Source organism: Pituophis catenifer, unplaced genomic scaffold, assembly GCF_029215685.1.
Source record: "Pituophis catenifer annectens isolate HBS135680 unplaced genomic scaffold, rPitCat1.0.hap2 SCAF_15, whole genome shotgun sequence".
Classification (NCBI taxonomy): domain Eukaryota; kingdom Metazoa; phylum Chordata; class Lepidosauria; order Squamata; family Colubridae; genus Pituophis; species Pituophis catenifer.
In genome coordinates this window covers 19296324-19313069 of record NW_027256895.1, presented here as the reverse complement: position 1 = coordinate 19313069, position 16746 = coordinate 19296324, and the positions used below count along the sequence as shown (strand labels likewise).

Below are 16746 nucleotides of genomic sequence, written 5' to 3'. Positions count from 1 at the left end.
TTGTAAATTGTTTTACTTGCATTTATAAATGTATTATGTGGTTTCTTAAATTAATAAAAGTTTAATTATTCTTTTTTTTAAAAAAAGAATGTAGTGACTTGGTGATGGGAAAGATTGCTGAGAAACAGAGGGAAAATCAGCTGTAGCCTTTGAAATACAGCCTTTTTTAAAAAAAATGATGGAGAGCTTACAAAGTTGAAAGGAAAACCTATTATGTCCTGACACTACAGTGCTCCATAGTGGATTTACATGTTCAGAACTAACCTACTTTCTTTTGGACCTCTTCTTCTTCTTTTTTTTAAGACAAGTTTTATTGAAAAAAATTTATTTTCATCATACATGTTTTATGAACAGAGTGCTGACCAGGTCACATCTTATACATCTTATATATAATCAAAATCATCCTTATAATATATCTTTATCGTCCCATTTTTTTTCAATATTTATCTCTTTTATACATCCTTTCTCACAAATATATCATTTTTTCCATCTCTTCTTATTTCTGCCATATTATTTTCTTTCCATCGTTTTTTCTCATGTTCAATTTTATTTTTAAATAACATCACTTTACACTTTATGCTTCTTCTCTGTTATAATCACTCCAGTTGTTTACATTCTTCTGGCTGACCTTGCAGCGGGAATGGACTGGAAAATAGTGGGCTCTGATGAGCCATACGAAATCCTGCCGGATGAACCGCTGGCAGGAAGTTTTTGAGCCACAGCCGTCTTGCAGGGATGGTGAAGAAAAGAGAAGCTTTTGGATCTCTTCTGAAGTGATCTCTGAAATATGTAAATTTGTCTTGAATAAATGCCTCACTGAAGTTATTTACAAAACTTTTGCATTTTTAAAAATAGTTTTCTCCCATCCTTTCTTGTAGACCAAACAGCATCTTGTTTTTAATGTCTAACACTAAGTTCACCCAGCCTCCTTACTGCAAATACATAGTTGATAGTGCTGTAGGACACTTTGGTTTATGAATGATTGCAGGAATTGGGTATGTCTAGTTTAGTTAAAAGAAGGATTGGGGTGACATTATTGAACTGTTTTGATATTTGAAGGGCTATCACAATGAAGAGGGGGTTAACCTATTTTCCAAAACAACTGAAGGCATGACAACAAGTAAGGAAAAAGGAACCTAGAACTAAGGATATATTTCCTGACAATGAGAACAATTTATTTATTTATTTATTTATTTATTTATTTATTTATTTATTTATTTATTTATTTATTTATTTATTTATTTATTTATTTATTATTAAATTTCTATACCGCCCTTCTCCCTGAGGACTCAGGGCGGTGTACAAAATTAAAAAAAAAATACACAATACAAATATTAAAAAACAATTAAAAGATATATAAATTTGCCCCAATTAAAACTCACTACCAATTAAAACATTTAAAAATTTCTTCTTAAGTCAGCCCGGCTTGCTTGAAAAAATGGGTTTTAAGGGCACGACTGAAGGCACTGAGGTCTTGGATTCTCCTTATCTCTGGGGACAGCTGATTCCAGAGGGTAGATGCCCCCACAGAGAAGGCCCTCCCCATGGGGGTCACCAGCCTGCACTGTTTGGCTGATGGCACCCCGAGGAGCCCCTCTCTGTGGGAGCGCACGGGTCGATGGGAGATTGTCGGTAGCAGCATGCGGTCTTGAAGATATCTAGGCCCTATGCCATGGAGCACTTTAAAGGTGATAACCAACACCTTGAAGCACACCCAGAAGACCACCGGGAGCCAGTGCAGCTCGCACAGGAGCGGTGTTACATGGGAGAGCCATGCTGCTCCTGTCACTACCCACGCTGCTGCGTTCTGGACCAGCTGGAGCCTCCGGGTGCTCCTCAAGGGGAGCCCCATGTAGAGAGCTTTGCAGTAATCAAGGCGAGAGGTTACGAGGGCATGAGTGACTGTGCACAGGGAATCCCAATCAAGAAAGGGCTGCAACTGGCAGATCAGGCGAACCTGACAAAAGGTCCCCCTGGTTACAGCCGTCAGATGTTCCTCCAAGGACAGCTGCGTATTCAGGAGGACTCCCAGATTGCGAACCCACTCTGTGGAGGCCAAAGACTCGCCCCCAATAGTCAGTGATGGAGTCAACTGACTATATTGGGATGCCGGGAACCACAGCCACTCAGTCTTGGAAGGGTTGAGCTTGAGCCTGTTCCTCCCCATCCAGATCCGCACAGCCTCCAGGCAATTAACAAGTGGAATGCCTTGCCTACCTATGGGTGCTCCATCACTGGAAATTTTTAAGAAGAGATTAAACAGCAATTTGTCTAGAATGGTATAGAGTCTCCAGCTTGAGCAAGGGTTTGGACTAGAAGATCTGCAAGGTACTTCCAACTCTGTTATTCTATTCTGTTTACATGCCCTTTTCCCACGTCTTAGCTAGAACTGTGGAGAATAGCTACAGAATCCTAAGAAAAGATGCATCTGATTTAGGAAGTTGTTGAGAGTTGCCCAGTTCTTTTGAAAATGTCTGAACATGTTCCCTGGATAGAACAACACTACCTAGAGCAGTGATGGTGAACTGAAACATGCACGTGTCCACACATATATGCTGGAGCCCTGGAAACTTGGAGACCAGCATGTGCACGTCGGCCACCTGATCTTCAGGTTTCTGGCACACATACTGGTCTTCATGCGCACCGTAGCCCCAGAAACTTGGAGACCAGCTGGCCAGTGTGCATGTGCACAGCAGAAACCAGAAGACCAGATGGTGACAGTGCGTGTGTCCACAGAGAAGGCTCTGTGTGCCACCTCTGGCACATATGCCATAGGTTTGCCATCACGGACCTAGAATCTTGATGGCCAAAAGCAAATGAATTGAAAAACACTTTTAATAAAGAAGAAAATTAAACATTTTGTAAATCATCCAGTTTGTAAAGTATTTCCTTGACTGGGAGCAGAGGACATCTGAAGCACCAATGTGGTAATGGAGAGGAGCTGTCAGGGCCCATATATTGCTATTGGGATGCTGACATTCTGGTGGGAGGGGGAGGATTAGAGGGATCTCCATGTGAAGTTTCTGTTTCTATTTCCTGTTTAGAAAGTTCTCTATATGAAGTTTCTGTTTCCTGCATTGCTGTACTGTGGGAGGTGTTTTGTTTGCACTGCTTTAAATTGCTGGTTTTTAAGTGGGAAGATTTCATTCCTGACTAGACCTTTTGCTATCACAAGCCTTTCAACAAAAAAAAAAAGTGGCTCCTTTTGGAACCACTTCAGTTTCAAGAGTCCTGTTTTCTTGCAAAGATTTGGAGAGGCGAGACCTTACAGGAGCCATTGGAGATGCTGAAAAGAGGCCCACATAAAATGTTCTGAGAATTGATTATATGAAGCCATCAAATGTTTTAGAAGTTGTCCGTGCTAGTGGCTCAGAGGAATGCCTCCATTATAAAATAAAGAAGGGGAGATTCTGTACATGAAGGACATTTATCTGTCTGATAGATGGGTGTGATTGTGTTTGTGTTTTAATGGTATTGGGAAAGAACAGAGGTGGTATTCAGCTGGTTCGGACCGGTTCTTAATAGAAATGCTAGACATTCTGCGGTCAGAACTTTTGCAGTTGAATTTTCCTTATTAAGTGTATAAAATAGCTCTATCCCCATTTTGCTTGCCCTGATATGGGACAATTTTATAAACATTTAAAGTCAGCAGTGCTTCCTAGAATAGTTGGTAGGCTACATAGTAATTATGTTATTGTTCTATGGAAAATTACAAAAAATGCTGCAGAGGACACGATAGGTCAGGGGTGTCAAACTGTTGCCTCTTAGGCTGGATGTGTCACACACAGGCCACGCCCACCCCAGCTGCATGAATGGGGAAAATGTCACGAAACGTCATGTGACAGCAACGTGATGTGGAGAGTTTGACACCCATGTCATAGTTGAAGAGCCAGCTTTTACATAAAGACATCAAAAGATACAACAACATTAGTAAAGGGGTTAAAAACAGAGAAAACTGCCCATCAACTTCAAATCTTCACACACAAGCTTTTTTCCTATAGTGTTCCTTTGAATAAATATACATTATTTCAGATTTGGGTGTTAGATATTATTTTATTTTTCTTGTTAGCTGTTCTCTTGTATTAAGATTAGGCTTCAGCAAAATTATGTAGCATTTGGGGAAAAAGATGCAACCCAGAATTCCTAAACTGGAGGCCAAAATGGAAAAGACTTCCACAGATACCATGTACTTTCCCTTGGTGCTCAGGTAAGTTGGAACAAAAGATATCCAAACACTGCAAAACAGCAACATGCTAAAGGTAATAAACTTAGCTTCATTAAACGTGTCAGGCAATCTCCTGGCCAGAAAAGCCACTACAAAGCTGACAATGGCCAGGAAACCTATAAATCCCAAAACACAATAGAACATGAAAGCTGAACCTTCATTGCACTCTACAATAATTTCTTCTGCCATTGAATGCATGTCAACATCTGGAAATGGGGGAAAGTTGACCAGCCACACAGTACAAATGATGATTTGAATTAGTGAGGAGGAAAGAACGATGGAGTTGGCCAATCTTTTGCCCACCCATTTCTTTATCCTGGACCCTGGCTTGATAGCAGTAAATGCAAGAACAACCATGATGGTTTTGGCCAAGATGCAAGAGATCGCTGCTGAGAAGATGGTGCCAAATGCAGTTTGTTGAACTAGGCAGGTCAGCTTCTCTGGGTGGCCAATGAAGAGGAGAGCACAGAGGAAGGAGAAGGAAAGTGAACCAAGGAGTGCATAGGTCAAGTTCCGGTTGTTGGCTTTGACAATGGGAGTATCATGGTATTTAACAAAGATGACCAGGATAAAAGCAGAGAGACAAGTAGAGCAAAGAGCAAAGCTAGCCAAAGTTCTCCCCAAGGTTTCTCCATAGGACAAGTAGGTTTTCTTCTTTGGAATGCATGAATCCTGGGTAGGGCTTTGATAATGATCATCTGGACATTGAATGCAGGCATCCATATCTGAAATATGCAATCTGATTTTCCATCTTATGAAACTAACATATTTTGATGAATTAAGTATTTCAGTGAAGGAATGTACTGAAAATATAGCATGGTTTTCTGTAAATATTCCCCAATTTTTCACAATGAATGTGTCTAATATGTGGCAATAAGGATGAAGGTGGCTCTTGGAGTCATTCTTGTGCTGTTGCTGCAATATTATATAATATTCAAAGTATTTTTTTTATTACATTAAATGTATGATTTTCTAAATTATTTTGGTTTTGTAGAACTAGAATGATGTCTCAAAAGCCACAAATCAAGCATATATGGGTGAGTTAACTTACTGAATCTCTACATTTCTATAACAGAAGAGAGAGAGAGAGAAAGAGAGGGAGGGAGAGAGAGAAAGAGAGTGAGACAGAGAGAGAGAGAGACAGAGACAGAGAGACAGAGACAGAGACAGAGACAGACAGAGAGAGACAGACAGAGAGAGAAAAAGAGAGGGAGGGAGGGAGGAAGAGAGGGAAGAAGAGAGAGAAAGAGACAGAGACAGAGAAAGAGAGAGAGCGAGAGGGGGGAGCAAGAGAGGGAAGGAGAGAAAGAAAGAGAGAGAAAGAGAGAGAGACATAGAGAGAGAGACATAGAGAAAGAGAGAGAGAGAGAGAGAGAATGAGAATAACTGAAATTATTACTGGATAAGTACAAACATTCTTTAAACCTCCTTTTTATTTAAAATGCTATTTTGTTTATAAAAGCTATGGTATACATAAAGTAAAACATGGAGAAAAACATGCCCAACAAACCAAATTTAAAAAACTTTGTAAAACTGAAAAAGATTTTATATAGACAAGTCAGGAAATACTGTACCATATACCGATTATTTGCAATAAAGGAGAATATTTGTAGCTCAGGTTAGAACCAATCCTTGGTTTGGTTGTTTTCTTGAAAATGTTTCATTACCCAAACTAGATAACATCATCTGTGACTAACAACACCTGCAACAAAAAACAAAAACAGATTATTTGATCTACTGTCCTCTTAAGAATCTTTATCCAGGATTTCTTACCTTTCTGATCAGCAATTTTCCCTTCTGGACATGGAAAACAATCATAACAACAAAATGGTTTTCCTTCTTTCTTTGCCTTACTAGTCCCCAGCTGACACACATCATTACATAGAGAAAGAGGCTTTGTCTGTTGAAGAATGAGAAATATATCACAATGATACAGTATATCACATTTGTTTGAACTGACATATGCTTCATCTCTAAATAGAATGGAATAACATTATTTTGAGGGTCTGACATGTATTACACTCTTCACCTAGAATCTTGAATGAATGTGAATGCTTCCAGAAGTCATCAAAATTTGAGCCCAACCTGAAAGTGATGATCCCTTTTAACAAATACATACATTCAGTGGTGGGATTCAAAAATTTTTACTATCGGTTCTCTGGGTGTGGCTTGGTGGGCATGGTGTGGCTTGGTGGGCATGGCTTGGTGGCCATAGCAGGGTAAGAATACTGTAAAATCTCCATTCCCTCCCCACTCCAGGGGGTTGCATTTTGTTAATGCAAAATTCCCATTTCCTCCCGATCAGCTGGGACTCGGGAGACAGAGAATAGATGGGATGGGGCCAGTCAGAGGTGGTATTTACCAGTTCTCTGAACTACTCAAAATTTCCGCTATCGGTTCTCCAGAACTGGTCAGAACCTGCTGAATACCACCTCTGCATAAATTGCAACTAAACTGCAAACTTTAACTTTGATCACCTCTTCATTCTGTTCTGATTCTTCTGAAAATTGCACTGTGTTCAGATAAAGGAAAATAAATTAAAAACCCATACATTTCTACTGGCCCAGAACCAAGGAAAAAGAAGTACAGAATCCAGTTTATTTTTCCTAATCCAGGGGTCTGCAACCTTAAATACTCAAAGAGCCATTTGGACCCATTTCCCACAGAAAAGAAAACACCGGGAGCCACAAAACCTGGGTGGGTGTGGCCAACTCGATGTCACTCACTTCCACCGGTCACATGACCTCCTAGCCACACTTACCCAGCCGGTCATTAGGGCAGAGAACCAGTTGTTAAAAAACACCAGGAACCACAACATTCTTTTGACATCTCTCTCTCTCTCCTCCCTCCCTCTCTCCCCCACTCTCTCCTTCTCTCTCTTTATCTCTTGTCTCTGCCCTGGCTGCTTCTCCATCCCCCACTATTGCCCTTACCTTCTCAGGCCAGGCGAGGAGTGACTGGGAGGGGAGGGTGAGGGGCGGGGCCAGCCAGTGTTGGGATCACCTGACAGGAAGCCACAGCAGAGGGCCCAAAGAACCACATGCAGCTCCAGAGCCATAGGTTGCTGACTCCTGTCCTAATCCATGCTTCAGAATTGAAACAGTTCGGAATAAGTTGCTTTTTAGACAGCTGTGAATATTTCTGATTCTGACTACCACGTATCACTGAGAGTCAGGTGACATATAAATTTAATTAATAATTTAGAAATTAGAATTAGGCCACAATGAGTGTTGGATGATTCTTGCATTCTCTTGATGAGCACTTTTCCACTTTCTTAAAGCTATACGGCAGGATTGCATGTGCATCTTACCTGGTTGAATTGGCTGGGCCACTGAATTTCTTCCACATGAATGGTGGAGTCTTCTTTGGGAGAAGCCATGGGCTCTATTTTGCCAATTCTAACTCTCTGGAAGGTTTGGTTTGGGAATGTAACCCAGTTGACAAAATCCAATCCTGCTATTAATGAACCATTTTCATCAAAAGAAACTTTTTCACCAGCAGAGTTATTAAATGACACACTTCTCAGAAAGTGGTGCAACTGAAATCAGGAATGAGAGAGAGAGTAGAAAAGAAAAATGTGAGCAGGTTATAAAAAGAAAACCAAAGATACCAGTTCCAGTACTAATGTATGGTTGTGAGACTTGAATGATGAGGAAGGCTGAGTGCCGAAAAATTGATGCTTTCAAATTGTGTTGTTGAAGACACTTGAGAGTCCTTTGAGCTTAAATGAGTTCAAATCAGTCAAACTTGAAGGAAGTCAACTTTGACTGTTCTTTAGAAGGACAGATACTGAAGCTGAAACTCAAATACTTTGGCCAAATGAGAAGAAAGGAACTACTTGGAAAAAACCCTGATATTGGAAAAGCTTGAAGGATAAAGAAGAAGGAGATGGCAGAGAATGAGATGGCTAGATAGTGGTATTGATGTAATGAACATGAATTTGGGCAACCTCTGGGAAACAGTGGGGAACAGTGGGGCCTGGCACACTGTGGTCATGGGGTTGTGAGAAGTTGGACATAACTTAGCAACTGAAAACAACAAAATAGCAATAGCAATAGCACTTAGACTTATGTACCACTTTACAATGCTTTACAATCCTTTCTAAACTGTTTACAGAATCAGCATATTTCCCCCAACAATCTGGGTCCTCATTTTACTGAAAATGTAAAAAAAAAATAAAAAAAAATAAATCCCCCTCAGAAGGATGGAAGGCTGAGTCAACCTTGAACCGCTCAGAATTGAACTCCTGGAGTGAGCTTTAAAGTTAGCCCTGCAGGACTGCATTCTAACCACGGCACCATCATGGTTCTTTTAGCAGTGTTCCATATCTGAGATTTACAGTTGTTCTTTATTTCCCCTAAAAGTTTCATCTGACTTAATAGAAAGGTTAATAAACTAGTCAGTTGTAATATACACTGCATATGGAAATAAACAAACAAACAAACAAACAAACAAATAAATAAATACATGTACAACATGTATACACGTATACATGTACAATGATAATAAAGTTATTTATTTATTTATTTATTTATTTATTTATTTATTTATTTATTTGCATCCTTTTAGAGAGTCATTGAAACACTTGGAAGTTTATCTGTGTAAACTGAGTGCCTCGGGTGACCCTGAGGATACAGACAAACCTCCAAGTGCTTCAACGACCCTCTAAAAGGTTGCAGATGACCAGCTGTCTGCAAGGAATATAAATCCTTCCATTCCCCACTATCCTGTCAGAGCTGAAGAAGCTTCTTGGATGAGAAGTGAACCGTCTTCAAAGAAAAAAATAAAGAGGTCCAGTTGCCTCCTGAAAAAAGGGACAACCATGACCTGGATGACTGAGAATCTCTACAGATTTTTAGCCTGGTTGTTTGAGTCTTCATTGACATTTTCAATGGTAGATGGGGTTTTTTTAAATCAAGAAAGATAATTAAACATTGTACAAAAATACTTCTATCAATGATATGGAATGGAACAATTCTATGCTGTTCATTATGTTGAGTAATTACCTATAAAATAAACCTTGCAATCCCAGTCTTAGTAAGAACAGAGTGAATAATGTAGGTTTTGATTCCACTGAAAAGAATACCTACATATCTCTTGAACACCTTTATATACTGTATTCTGCTTGGAAGACCACTACCTGCCACAGAGGTTTGTGCAGAAATTTCCATCTTTCTCTCTTTGTCCTTGATCTGTACCTGGACTCAGCTGAATGCATGTCCCGTAGAGCATGAGCTACAGCATAGACAGCATTATAGATAATATAGCTATGAGTGGTCAGGCTTGTTTCAAAAACAGATATAGGAAGGGTTTCTAGTTTTTCTTCCCCAGTGCAGATTTTGCTCTCTTCTTGGTCTACTAGAGAAATGGAAAACACACACTTAAAAGCTTGTTCCCAAAAAGCTTTGATGAAACCAACTTCTCCTTCCCTTTTAGGATTTCTGGCCTGAACAAACTTTTGGAAGCCAAGCAACTCATTTCTGTGCACCGCTAGTGATATAGCACCATGTACGAAGTCTAACTTCCAATCATTTTGAAAGGACAGTGATGTGAAATCCATTTGAGCTGTCATAATCCAGACCTTTGCCACCATTGGCACATTCTCAAATTCTGAGAAATAAAGTACCATCCTCAAAGCAAAGATGGTCTGAATTTCACCATGGACTATGAATATCTTGGCAGGACTATTTAGGATTGCTTGATACATTTTGTTTATTTTGTCCAACATTTCAGCAGCACCTTCAGCAAAAGTTGGTTCTGGTAAGATTTCTACGATGTCAAAGCAAATGCCATTTCTATAGTACATGGGAAGTATATCCTGCACAAATTTCTCGCCATTGACGTCATTCAGATAAATGACACCGACCCATCTCCATTCAAAAAAGTTCAACAACCTGAAAATACCCTTATACTGGAGGGCCATGTTTGGGAACATCTGATGGAAAAAGACCCCTTGGTTTTTTTCCTCCATCATAATAGCAGAACCATATGTGAACTAAATAAAGGAGAAGACAAAAAAAAAAAACATACACAAAATTCAATAAGTATGTAGATTCTTTCCAACAATCAATTAAATAGGAGCCAGCAATGTGTGGTGGCAGCCAAAAAAAGCCAATGCAATCCTAAATTGCATTAACAGAGAGATACAGTCAAGATCAAGGGAGATACTAATACCACTCTATAAAGCCTTAGTAAGACCATACCGAGAGTACTGCATCCAGTTTTGGTCACCAAACTATAAAAAAAGATGTTGAGACTCTAGAAAGAGTGCAGAGAAGAGCAACCAAGATGATTAGGGCACTGGAGTCTAAAACATATGATGAACAGTTGCAGGAACTGGGCATGGCTAGTCTAGTGAAGAGAAGGACCAGGGGAAACATGATAGCAGTCTTCCAATATTTGAGGAGCTGCCACAGAGAGGAAGGGGTCAAGCTATTTTCCAAAGCACCTGAAGGCCAGACAAAGAATAATGGATGGAAACTGAACAAGGAGAGATTCACCCTAGAAATAAGAATTTTCTGACAGTGAGAACAATCAACCAATGGAACAGAAGTTGTCTTCAGAAGTTGTGGGAGCTTCATCACTTGAGACTTTCAAGAAGAGACTGGACTGCCATCTGTCAGAAATGGTTTAGGGTCTGCTTGGGCAGGGGGTTGGACTAGATGACCTACAAGGTCCCTTCCAACTCTATTAATCTGTAATTTGAAAATGACTCTCTGCCTAACTAACTTGCTCTGATTGATGAAGCTGCTTAGATGAGCAACAAAACATCTCAAACTAACGAAAATTAATCCAGTTCCCACATTTCAATCTTTAGACACCTTTGTCTTGATGATTGAATTCTTCATTGACATTTTGATCTAAACTTTACTATCTTAATAACAATGGTATTAATTTTTGCATTTTGGAGGAGACAGGGAAAAAAATAAAACAAAGGATCTTTTATTACATGCTTGGATTTATCTGAATTTGGTTAACAGTTATAAAGAGTTGCTCCCACTTTACAAGATGTAGACAATTCCAAAAGAATTGTGTGCATTAATTCCTGGAGCATATAGTTTATATTTGAGTTAGTCCTTGGGTTTTTTTTCTATTTTGTTCAATTTTTCCCATTCTTAGATCTCAAAATTATCTCATATTTGATAGAGGAGATTCTTACTGCTTAAGTCTCTATTGCTTTTCTCAGACTACCTACCTGTGGGATCTTGTACATGCAGAGAATAGTTGCCATGTTGAGATAGACATCAGAGTTAGGTCCCCCAATAACTGCTATTAGATTGTTTTGGACATCACATCTGTAATTTGGGATGAATTTGTGTTTTGTGGAAAGAAGTTCCATGGAAGCAAGGTAAATAGCACTTGCCCTGAAATCATTATTGTAGATGTCAAAGCCCAGGGTGATGTTAGGTAATAGTTTGGCATTGTCATTTATCTCTTTTATAGAAAATTACAAAGCCAGGATATGTTGGTAGTGTTGTTTCAGACTCCTACAATGAGAGGAATGGACATCTTGAGATGTTGATAGTTTTAGCAAAGACCTTGTTTGAAATTAGATTGTCTGGCCTTATCCTGGGATAACACTATGACTTCTCTGAAAATAGTCAGCCAACTAACGCACTTCAGTAGAATTAAGATGCAGGACATATTTGTTTTACAAATATTCCGTGATTTATTTTTCATAAAATAGTTTAGTATTCTTTCATTTTTTAAAAACAGTTTATTTATACATTTTCTTTTAACATACATAAGTGCTTTGTGAACAGTGTATTGTCTGGGTCAATTTGTATATAATAATACTTTTCCAGCTCCTAATTTCTACCTCTATTATCCAACCATTTATAAAACAAGTCCTATGTTCGAAAATACTCTGTATCTTCTTTTTCTTCTATCTTTAATGTCAGTCAGTCTGTCCATTTCTGCACAACCTAATATTTTTTTTTAATTACATCTTCTTCTCTCGATATTTCCTCAGTGTTTCCAGTACTTTTTAAGAGATTAACAGAGTTGGAAGGGACCTTGTAGGTCCAACCCTCCATCCAAGCAGGAGACCCTAAATCATTTCTGACAAATGGCAGTCCAAACTCTTCTTGAAAGTCTCAAGTGATGAAGCTCCCACAACTTCCGAAGGCAAGCTGTTCCACTGGTTGATTGTTCTCACTGTCAGAAAATTTCTGCTTATTTCCAGATTAAATCTCTCCTTGTTCAATTTCCATCCATTATTCTTTGTCTGGCCTACAGATGCTTTAGAAAATACCCCTTCCTCTCTGTGGCAGCTCCTCAAATATTGCAACACTGCTATCATATCTCCCCTGGTCCTTCTCTTCACTAGACTAGCCATGCCCAGTTCCTGTATCTGTTCTTCATATGTTTTAGTTTCCAGTCCCCTAATCATCCTGGTTGCTCTTTTCTACAATTTTTCTAGAGTTTCAACATCTTTTTTCTAGTGTGATGACCAAAACTGATGCAGTACTCTAGGTGTGGTCTTACTAAGGCTTTATAGAGTGGTATTAGTACCTCACTAATTGTACTACAAAGGGACCCGGTGGCTCAGTGGCTTGTCGATTGAAAGGTTGGCAGTTGAGCAGTTAGAATCCCTAGTGATGCATAACAGAGTGAGCTCCCGTTACTTGTCCCAGCTTCTGCCAACCTAGCAGTTCAAAAGCATATAAAAAATGCAAGTAGAAAAATAGGGACCACCTTTGGTGGGAAGGTAACATGTTCCGTGCACCTTTGGCATTTAGTCATGCCGGCCACATGACCACGGAGAAGTCTTCGGACAGCGCTGGCTCTTCGGCTTTGAAACAGAGATGAGCACCACCCCCTAGAGTCGGGAACAACTAGCACATATGAGAGGAACCTTTACCTTTACCTTAATTGCACTACTGTGCAAATACAATTCTTGCTGCTGCAAGAGTATACAAATTCCTCTTATACTTTTCTGGTACTATACCTAACAAAAATATTTTTGGTTTATAATCTATATGCAGCTTTAACATTTTTTTCTAATCATGTATGTATGTATTTTTGTCCAATATTTCTTTGCTTTCATACATGTCCACCACATGTGGTAGTATGTACCCGGTGAGTATTCTTTCATTTTTCAAGCTCTTTGCCTACCTCCTCTTCTTAGTTGTTTTGGAAACATGTAGCCCATGCCTTGATTTATATAGATTTGTCTATTTCCAGGAATGGTGAAGTTGAAGAGCTTCTGAAGGGTCCATTAAGGCTTTTCTCATTGTTTTACTTCAATAAAACTATTTTGTCTTACTTCATAGCAGTACTGCCAAAACTTTGGAAGATTTCCATAAGATTTCAGATGTTATCTCACAATATTAGACAACACAGTATCACAGTAGAGACCTTCAAATTTCTAGGTTCTACCATATCGCAAGATCTAAAATGGACAGCTAACATCAAAAACGTCATCAAAAAAGCACAACAAAGAATGTTCTGTCTGCGCCAACTCAGAAAGCTCAAACTGCCCAAGGAGCTGCTGATCCACTTCTACAAAGGAATTATTGAGTCTGTCATCTGCACCTCTATAACTGTCTGGTTTGGTTCTGCAACCCAACAAGACAGACACAGACTTCAGATGATAATTAGAACTGCAGAAAAAACAATTGCTACCAATCTGCCTTCCATTGAGGATCTGTATACTGCACAAGTCAAAAAGAGGGCTGTGAAAATATTTATAGATCCCTCACATTCTGGACATAAATTGTTTCAACTCCTACCCTCAAAACGACACTATAGAGCACTGCACACCAGAACAACTATTTATTTATTTATTTATTTATTGCGATTTATATGCCGCCTTTCTCCCTAGGGACTCAAGGCGGCTTACAAAATGACAACTTCAATACAAATCACAATACAATACCAAATTAAAATCAGTAACCCAATTAAAACACGATTTAAAATTATACCAGTGTACCCCCAAACGGATCAGTTTAATTGGCGGAAGAGCCACGTCTTCAGCTCACGACGGAAGGAAAGAAGGTCGGGGGCTGTCCTGAGCTCAGTGGGCAATCCATTCCAGAGGGTCGGGGCTCCCACAGAGAACGCCCTCCCCCTGGGGGTCGTCAGCCGACATTGTTTGGCCGACGGCACCCTGAGGAGGCCGACTCTGTGAGAGCGCACAGGACAATGGGAGAACGGCTGGAGATGGTCCTGCAAGTACCCTGGGCCTAGACACAAGAACAGTTTTTTCCCAAACACCATCACTCTGCTAAACAAATAATTCCCTCAACACTGTCAAACTATTTACTAAGTCTGCATTACTATTAATCTTCCCATTGTTCCCATTACCCATCTCCTTCCACTTATGACTGTATGACTGTAACCTTGTTGCTGGTATCCTTAAGATTTATATTGATATTGTTTCCTGATTGCTTATTTGTAACCTATGACTATCATTAAGTGTTGTACCTTATGATTCTTGATGAACGTATCTTTTATTTTATGTACACTGAGAGCATATGCAACAAGACAAATTCCTTGTGTGTCCAATCACACTTGGCCAATAAAAATTCTATTCTATTCTATTCTATTCTATTCTATTCTATTCTATTCTATTCTATTCTATTCTATTCTATTCTTAATATTTGACATATAAAGGGTTCTCGTTTCTACCAGTACAAAACAGTATCATTCCTTTTAGATGTAGTGGTTGGACTTTAGACTTCTACTGTTTAAAGGGACAGAGCCAAACCATTTTCAGTTAAACTGGGTTTTATAAAAACCTTGGAGTACTCATATCTAATGATCTAAGTGCCAAAGCCCACTGTAACAACATCGCCAAAAAGGCATTAAGAGTTGTAACCCTAATCTTGCATAGCTTCTTTTTCGGTAATATCACACTAATAACCAGAACATACAAAACATTTGCTAGACCAATTCTTGAATACAGCTCATCTTTCTGGAACCCGCACTGCATATCGGACATTAATACAATTGAAAGTGTCCAAAAATATTTCACAAGAAGAATCCTCCACTCTTCTGCTCACAACAAAATACCTTATTCCACCAGACTTGAAATTCTGGGCTTAGAAAACTTAGAACTATGCTGCCTTCGGTATGACCTAAGTGTGACTCATAAAATTATCTGCTACAATGTTCTACCTGTCAATGACTACTTCAGCTTCAACCACAGCAATACATGAGCACACAATAGATATAAACTTAAAGTGAACCGCTCCAAACTTGATTGCAGAAAATACAACTTCAGCAACAGAGTAGTCAATGCCTGGAATGCACTACCAGACTCTGTGGTTTCATCCCTAAACCCTCAAAACTTTAATCTAAGATTGACTACTGTTGACCTCACCCAATTCCTAAGAGGTCTTTAAGGGGCGTGCATAAGCGCACCAGTGTGCCTGCCGTCCCTGTATTTGTATCTATTTTATGTATCCAATCCATGTTTATACTTGTTACCTAATATGCCTTTGACAAATAAATAAATAAATAATAATAATAATAAATAAATAATAAAGCAAAGCAAGCCTAACTATTAAACCACCAAACAGAAAGTGGTGCCAAAATCAGCATTCGTTATTTTAGAAAGGTAAGAAAGCAGCTGGAAAACAATGAGAAGAAAATTCGTACCCACAGTTTTGCCACACCTGGAGAGACTATAAATTTTAATTAAGAAAATCAAAGGTCCTTACACAAAATCACCAAAGAGTGCAGAAGAAGAATGTTTTTCAAAGAAAGTCAAATTGGAAAAACGGTAAGTGTGAGAAATAATGGCAGCCATTCTGAGGTCTCCGGATTTATAATACTTATGATGAATAGGAAGAGGCTCACTAACATTACATCTAAAGCTAGGAACTTTGCATACTGCCAGTGGAAGTAGCATTAATATCAATAATACCGAGGTTATCATCAACGCCGAAGTTATCATCTTCTGTGGAACTTTCTGGTCAAAGAAATGAAAGCAAAGACAGTGATCTCTGTCTAGCAGAAGGTCTCAGTCTATCTTGACTGGTTGCTGACTATGAGAATTGAAGCCATGATTGTTCTCTGCAAGTTATCTCCGGTGCAACAGATTAAGAATTATAGATCTCATGTTAGTTTTACATGTTTTGACTTGTTATTTTTTTTCCAATAGATTAGCATTCCCCAAGGATCTGGAGAAGTCAACTTCATAATTGCAAGAGCAAACATAATAATTACGCTATGTTAGAACAATGATTTTCTTTTTCTTTAGAAAATGGGAACACATTGCCTGGATTTGAACAAAAGTAAATTTCGATTCTTCTTTCATAGGATAGAAAATGCATATTTTCTATGCTATGGAAAAAAAAATACAGGTCTACAAAAAAAAGGAGGGGGGGTTGTGGCAGGAATGAAACATTTCCTAAACCATTCAGTTTACAATGTAACATATTTTCCAATCTTTAAGACGCCCCCATGTATAAGACACTCCCATGTTTCATGTAGTTTCTTGTAGTAAGCACAATATAAGCCATCACTGTGCAGAAGCCATCTTGTTAGAGTGAATAATACAACAAGAACAGGAA

The 16746-nt window shown here is 39.0% G+C and overlaps 1 protein-coding gene across 1 annotated transcript; it reads right to left on the bottom strand.

The window, feature by feature from the left end:
* Positions 1–4048: 4048 nt before the first annotated feature.
* LOC139324530 (vomeronasal type-2 receptor 26-like) lies at positions 4049–13379 on the bottom strand. The gene is made up of 6 exons (XM_070954243.1): positions 13343–13379; positions 11421–11659; positions 9366–10220; positions 7536–7763; positions 5999–6125; positions 4049–4950 (listed from the first exon to the last, which is right to left on the bottom strand). Exons 1-6 carry the CDS (start codon positions 13377–13379, stop codon positions 4049–4051), a joined length of 2388 nt encoding a protein of 795 aa, XP_070810344.1.
* Between the last annotated feature and the right edge of the window lie 3367 nt (positions 13380–16746).